General features: G+C 42.4%; 1 protein-coding gene across 1 annotated transcript; it reads left to right on the top strand.

The window, feature by feature from the left end:
• The first annotated feature begins 1,654 nt into the window (after positions 1-1,654).
• Positions 1,655-5,112, top strand: LOC117816417 (myeloid-associated differentiation marker-like protein 2). Its single transcript, XM_034688669.1, has 2 exons — positions 1,655-2,123; positions 3,405-5,112. Exons 1-2 carry the CDS (start codon positions 1,849-1,851, stop codon positions 4,054-4,056), a joined length of 927 nt encoding a protein of 308 aa, XP_034544560.1. The 5' UTR covers positions 1,655-1,848; the 3' UTR covers positions 4,057-5,112.
• The last annotated feature ends 2,780 nt before the right edge of the window (positions 5,113-7,892 follow it).

The raw sequence follows: 7,892 nt of genomic DNA, 5'->3' as shown, positions 1-7,892 counted from the left end.
GTTTCTTCTTACCACTGTATAGTTATTACCTGACTTGTTTTGTTGACTGTAGTTTTTGGAGAAGTTTGAGCCCATGCAGTGATTTCCACTACAGAGTCATGTCTGTTTTTAATGCAGTGCCACCTGGAGGCCCTGAGATCAAGGCCATCCAGTATCATTTTTTGTACGGAGATGTCTCCAGATCCTCTGAACTCTTAAATGATGTTATCCTGAGCAGTCTCTCACAGAGTGCTGAACCTTTTCCCATCTTTACATCTGAGATCAGCCTCTCTGTGAAGCCCCTTCAATCCTCAGTCATGTTACCAACCTGTCGCAAATTAACCTGATTGGTTGGGAGATGTTCACTTGAAGCCTTCTTGTGTGGAGTTTGCATGTTCTCCTCGTGCATGCGTGTGCTTCCTCCCACAGTCCAGTTGTCTGTTTCTATGTCAGCCCTGTGATTGGCTGGTGACCTGTCAAGGATGTACCCTGCCTCCCATCCAATGACAACTGGGACAGACTCCAGGCTTCATGAATACTTATAAATTAAAGGCTTTGTTTGTATGGTTCACACTTTGTATTCATATTAGTATTTCAAAACTATTGTACAAAGTATTTAGTTTTGCAGTATCAGACACTTTGGAGCTACAGTTTGAAAAAAGCTGACAGAGTCGTGATAAAAAGAGTGTAAAAAGTGTGATGTTCAAACCTTGAATTCTTCCTCTCGTGTCATTTCGACACTATCGGCTCTTTTGTTTGATAAGTACATCATGAAACAGTTCAGATCTGAAAACCACACATCATGGGCTCAGATATCTCACCTTATTCCCAAGGGTCTCTTATGTGTCTGCATGCCCGACTCCACACCCAACCACATGTACCCTCATGTGCCGGCGACGGCCCAACCCTAAATAACTTCCATTCTGGTCCGACTGACCAGCAGCCCCCTCCTCTCTGCACAGAGGCTAAGGAGAAAGTGTGAGAGGAAGAGTGTGTGACAGAGAGGACCTGGGAAGATGAGCGGTGAAACTGGAGAGCTGATGGTTGTCTTTAACTCGTGGCCACATGGACTTGGACCATGAGCGTGTACGGCGTCTGAAACAGGATGGTCATAGGGGTGTGATCCATTGAAGACGATTCTCAAGGAGTTTCTACGACTGAAATGGACCATGACAGCTAACAGGTTGGACCTGTTTCAGCTTTGAGTAACGCTGCTTCTCATAACTCATCTTGTCTTCTGGATAAACTTCCTGGACTTTCTGATAGAGCGATATTAACTCCCTCCTAACACGACCAGATTAATGACCAAGCGTTCCTGCTTTGTGGAGTCGTGCGATTTGTGACTCAGTGTTTTTACAGAAATAGATCATCAGAAAGCCCCCACCACGTCTGTAAACACAACAGAAATAGGGGAGTATGAGTCCACAGGGGTGTTGAGAGAGTTATACCCACTGTGCACAAGGGAGCAATGACAGTGGAAAACACCTGAGAGTCAGACACCCTGCAAGTTTTTAACTTTGGTTCATCATTGAGGAATCTCTGACCTTGAAGGCAGCAGTGCTTTCCAGGAAAATATCACTGTTGTGACTTCATCGGAGATCAAAAGTGGAAGTGGATGATCAGGATGCAGTCTGACTTCTTCAGTGAGAGCGGAGCTGTAACAGCACACAGCACTAAGACTTGAGACTGAATCTAAGTCTGTTTGATCTCTGAATCTTTTGCACATGGACTCACCAGAGTTCCTTCTTTTTGTGGGACTAAAGCTCAAACTAAAATTTTGAATTGGTGTAGACGTTGAACTCCTGGACGTCTAAAATCTCTCTGAATTTCTCAACAAAGAACCTTAATTTCTCTACTTCCCCAACACTCATGGATAGCGGTCCGCTCCTCAACAAGAAGGCCCTCTGCTCCCCTCTGGGTGCAGCTCGCCTCTGTCAGCTCGCAGCTGGCTGTAGTGTGATTGCGATGGTGACCCACAGTGCAGGCTTCAGCGGCTCACAGGGTGTGTTCTGTATGGCGGCTTGGTGCTTCTGCTTTGCCATGACGGTTTTGGTGTTCTTCCTGGACGCTACTCGTCTCTACAGCTGCCTGCCTGTATCCTGGGACAACCTGACGGTCACAGGAGCTGCCTTTGCCACGCTCATGTAAGTCACATGATCAGGTTTAACTTCTCAGTTAAAACTTTTTGTTTGTTTGTTTGTTTTTTTTGGAATCACATGAATTCACAATTTTACACATTACATTTGTTACTTGTCATCTATAGTGATCCACCTTGAACTAAAAAAAAAAAGACCAATGACAGGATGTGTGTCTGTTTCACAAGAGAATGATGAATACAAATACTTTGAATACCTTAAACAAAAGAAGGTATTTTTGTAGAAATGTATGACATCCACTTACTCCATACTTCCTCAAATTTGGCTTTCTGAAGCTTCAAGAAAAGGTAATCTCTTCCATTTTAAAAATGTCATAAATAATATCATACCAGTCATCGATAGATGTGGGGGCAGGTTTAAGCCATTTTCTACTTATTGCTTTCCTGGTAGCTAGGCTCAATATTCCAAATAAATACATACATTTTCTATTAGTGGATGTGTGGAGGTGTCCAACAAAGAGTTGGTCCCAACTAAAAGTCACATTTGTTACATTAAAGAATTTTAGATCCTACTGACAACAGACAGGAGCACTTTCACTTTGTCTTCTCCAAGCTAGCATTGTATTTTTGTTGGTTCTGTAATGACACTCAAACACTCTGAGGGGTACAGTTTACAATATCTTACCTCTGAAGCAGCCTAAAGTTCAGTCTCAGTGCTCACGTTGCTTTGATTGCTCTGATTAACTGGCAATACACTTCCTTCCCAACAACCTATGCAACTTCCAATCAAAGTTAGCGGCTAAATTGGAAAATAAGCTAACATTTGGCAGCTTAAGATCGATATGTAAATGGTGCTAAGCAGAGAAAGGACCAAGTCAACATTCATCCGACAGGCACAGACATAATTTTAAATGGTTTTTAATGTCAACTAATTTCTGCTGGAGGTATTCATAAGTCGTTGTTGGCTAACATATTAACTTCATATGCAGACCATACTTGGGTGTTCTGTGTAATATACAGTGTTGCCCCCTAGTGGCACAAAAAGTCAGTGCCAGTTAAAGAACAAAACACGCTCAACTTCAGATCCACTGACTAGCTTTGGACCTGGATCAAGTGAACAAGGGGTCACGTATTGGAAAAGTGGTCTTAGATATCTTCTAAATGAGACGATTCAAGGTTCACCTGTCGTCCAACAATAATAAGTTCAAAAGCTCTGACAAAACTAGTTTGTTGACTTAGAGTTTAGATTATTTGTCATGCTTAAAACTCTATATAACTTCAGTATAAGATTATATCAGTCTGTGATCATGACTTTCTGTTTCCGCCTCAGGTATGTGACAGCCTCGGTGGTCTACCCGCTCTTCTTTGTTGAGTCTGAGTGCCCGTACGCTGGCTGTGAAGTCTGGAACTTCCGCATCGCAGTGAGCGTCTGCTCCATCCTTGGTACTCTGGCCTATGGGGCTGAGGTTGCCTTATGCAGAGCCAGGCCGGGCCAGGCTGTGGTGGGCTACATGGCCACCGTGTCCGGCCTCCTCAAAGTGGTCCAGGGCTTTGTCGCGTGCATCATCTTTGGAGCTCTGGCCAACGGGAGCGAGTACACGCGCTACGCCGCCACTATCTACTGCGTTGCAGTCTATGCTTTCTGCTTTGTTCTGACTGCAGTGGTGGTCATCATGACCGTGTGCGGGCGGACCAAAGCTGTGCGCTGCCTGTCCTTCGATCGCTTTGTGGTGGTGTGCACGCTGCTGGAGGTTCTGCTCTACCTGAGTGCTTCAGTGGTGTGGCCCGTGTTCTGCTTTGATACAAAATACGGCTCTCCATGGAGGCCATCATCATGCCCGCGGGGGAAGTGTTCATGGGATAGCAAGGTTGTGGTGGCCGTTTTCTCCTTTGTCAACTTTGGACTGTACGTGGCAGACCTGATCTATTCCCAGAGGCTACGGTTCGTCACCTCACATAGGCCTGTAAGTTCTCGAGCGTAGTGCCATGTGGGAGCATGCTTTACATAACTGGCTGTACAGGTTCAAGTTATCTGCTTCGACTTTTTGTTTTTGCATAAATAAATGTAAAACAGAACGGGGAATAGATGGATATGAGTCACAGATCTCAGGCCCAGAACATTCTTATGCTGCACACGGTCTTCTGCCCAAGCATCCAGACGTCCAAAATTCAGTTTGGAATGTGAACAAGGAATCTCCCATCTGCCACACCCCACCGAGGTGACACCCCATCTCTTTAGCTCACCCCTGTGCCCTCTGAGAGATTTCAGGAGACCAGCCAGTCTCACCCAAACAGCCAAAGCTCACCGGTACATCCTGCCAAACTCTCATGAACCAATACACCCGCACTATTCTTGACCTGTAACATATCACACTCATAGACACACTGACTTGCTGCCAGTATGTGCGCTCAAATGATACATTACATTCTTGAATATAAATAGTAGACCTGGCGATGGCATCTGTGGCATCCCAGTCATCTGCCGAGTCCACACCAGGGATCGACGGGCAATACCCAGGCTGCCAAAAATAAACAAGAACCGTCTGCAGTCATATTAAAGCTGTGAGGCAGCGTTCAAAAGGGTACGGAGTCTTTAGAGAGTTTTTAAAACCTCTCTATGAAATGCTTCCTTCACTCGGCCTCTGAGAAAGACTCATCCTCTGCCGTCTCGTCTGCAAAGATGACCGGCAGTTGGAGCTGCCACTTTTTTTTTACAGTGTGACCGAGGAACATTCACTCAGGAGATGCAACACTTGATCTATACGTCTTTAAACAACAGTAGCAATGTCAATATATTTGTTCTTCTCTTTTCTTTCACTGGCAGGTACATGTGATGTGTGATGACATGGATTTGAAGTCCATAGTTTGGCATGACTTATAAGCTATGATGTGTTATTTCACCATGGATCAAATAAATATATGGATGTGAATGATGTCACTGATATCTGCTCAGAGAATAATCACTTTGCAGTTCCTCATCGTATGTTATACTCAATTGTTTTGGTTGTGACTTGTTTTCAGTACTCGTATATGTTTTTGTTGCTGTCCTGTTAAATGAATAAACTACCTGTCCAGCATCAAGCTGCCGACGGACGGGGTAACTGAGTAGTTTGTAAGTATAGAGCGACATTTATCCACTAAAGAGGACACTAAAAATCCCCTTTAGGAGTTGGTGGGGACCAAAAACAGAGTGCACATTCAACCTATAATCACCAGGTGTCGAGAGACGTGACACCAAACAGATGATCATATTGTATCCAGAGGTTTTCCTGGCCCAAAATGAGCAATTAAATTCTATAAAACATTAAGCTAATATGTTCATTTTCATAGCTAATGACAAACTTATTTGTAATAATAATAATAATAATAATAATAATTCTATTTGAGAGCACTTTGTGCAGCAAAATAAAACAGGCAGTTAATAAAAACACACAAGTCAAGATAAAGAAATAAAACACATTTTAAAAGACATAAAATTCCCCTAAAAGAACTCTGAAGGAATACAATGAATTTAAAATATATTTCTTAAGACGGTTAAAATAAAATAAAGTCAAATAAAATTCAGATGAAATCAGGGAAGGCTCTGAGATAAAAGTTATGTTTTAAGAAGGGATTTAAAAAAGCTATAGATAAATACAACTTTGCCTGGAGGGTTTTGGGGTCTTTCTTTGGGAAATATTGAGCATCACAAAGCAACACTTTTTTCTTGTTTTATGGTGTGTTTTTATGCACCAATGTGTCATGATATTGTCTTCCATTTTTTTAAAGTAAAAATTATTTAATCTAAATAACTGTTTGGGACTTTCAGCATGTATGACAAATTTCCCATTCACATCAGTCTGATGACGCTCATAAAGACAGGTTCACTTTTCCCCCTAAGCTGTTCCCCCCCACCTCATCCTCACTTTCAGATTTACTCATAACAGGAGGGCTCACCTTCTATATGTTTATTACATTTGGAAGTATTTCTGTCTTTTGATGGACCATAGACATTTTCCTCTTTCAAAACTATCCCATCATCTATAATACAGTTATTGATATGTCAAGCTGCTTACATGACCTGACCGTAGCCTCTTAGCCTACCAGCATTATGAACTCTTCTCTCTCTCTGTGCATCTACCTCACTGTTTTTATCCTTCAATCATCAGTGTGAATTCTACAGTATGCAAAGTATTATTATAATGATTGTGAACATAAGTGCTGACGTGATGCACTGAACTGATTACGAAACAGTGCCACCGCTCCATCGGTGTAACAGTTCAAAATAACAAACTCACCTGTCCTGTCCTTGGAAAAATGGTGTTCCTCATGAAAACACTCCTCGCCGCTGACGAGAGCCCGGCTGGCACAAAAAGTAGGCTTTATTTTACCTGTCTGTGGTTATATCATGTCTGCTGGATGTTAAATGCCTTGATAATAATAATAATTTTTTAATGTTGTATTAACAGCTTACTCTGCTGCTCCGAAATGGTCAAATCAAACATACATTTAAATGTTTCAAAACAAAATGTATTGTCTAAATTATAATATATTGGATAGCTCTGTTTTTATTTTTGTACTTGGTTCAGCACACTTGTTTTTAACCTCTGCTAATCAATTAAATCAGCATGCTGAATAATAAGGCAACACTTCTTCATGTTCAGGCCAGTGTGCAGCATCACTAAGACTCCCTTATTGTTTTCTTTAACGCTCAAAATTGAAGTTTCTGAGGATGTCTAAGTGCCTGATCCAGTAGATATTCATCAGAAAATTCATTTGTCCAGTCCTCAGTCATTCATTAGCTACACCTTTAGACTTATACTATTTCTGCACACTCTGAAGGTAAAAGAGGAGAGATGGAGGCCTTTCCTGCTCCCGTCCTCTCTGTCAGCACTTTTATTTTCTTGCTCCACAGAAATAAAACAGAAGCAGACGTTCCTGCTGCCACATCTTGGCCTTACTTTCTCCTTGTCCTCCTCCTTTCCCCTTTATTAAGATTAATCTCTATTCTTACTGTCTCCCCAGACTTTGACCCCCCCCTCCATCCTCCATGTCTCTCTCTCTCCCACACACACATCACTCCAGTCACCCTCCTCCTTTTTCTTCACTCCTCTCTGCTTTGGTCACCTCTGTGAATCTCATCTCTCTAATCCAGGATCAATGTATTCCCCTGTCACATCTGTGAGTGCTGTGGATGTATTATATTAAGTCCTCTGGAAGCCACTGTGCCAAAGCATACGTAAAGAGAGACTGTCTCTGTTCTCAGAAGAAAATCCGACGACAGTTGGCTCCTCTCGTGTCCAAATCTGTCTAAGACTCCGGAAAACGCTACAGTTCCTGTTGGAGCTTTACCGTTGTTCACTTTGTGCCAATGTTTGTAATGAGTTAATACGATTGAATAACGTGCACACAAAGAGCAGATAAACCACAGATTTAAGTGGATTTATGGGAATTAGAGCTGATTTTTGCAGCAAAAATGACTTTGTTCTGTTAACATTTTAATATTGTGTTTGTGTGTTTTTTGCTTCCAAAAGCTCAATAAATCCTGCAGAGTAATTATCCAAAGGGCCCCTGAAAGGCACACTCGTTCCACTTGAATTCTGATGAATATTTCCATAGCACACAGCATCAGTGGCATAAGTCAGAGCCAAGAGAGAACTACCCCTGAAAGTGACGGACAGCTTTGCCACAGAGCAATCTGTAGCTCCATTAGGCCTGTGTTCTCCCTGCTCCTCTGTGGAGCTCCATTTAGCAGCTGTTCCATGTTTGGCACTCAATTTACTCTTCAGTCCCCGAGGGCCTCTGTCTTAAACATAGCTATATTTCCTATTTCCTCACA

The sequence above is a fragment of the Notolabrus celidotus genome, chromosome 7 (assembly GCF_009762535.1).
Source record: "Notolabrus celidotus isolate fNotCel1 chromosome 7, fNotCel1.pri, whole genome shotgun sequence".
NCBI classification, from domain to species: Eukaryota; Metazoa; Chordata; class Actinopteri; order Labriformes; family Labridae; genus Notolabrus; species Notolabrus celidotus.
Note: the sequence above shows the minus strand (reverse complement) of the source record. Positions and strands in the feature narration are given on the sequence as shown.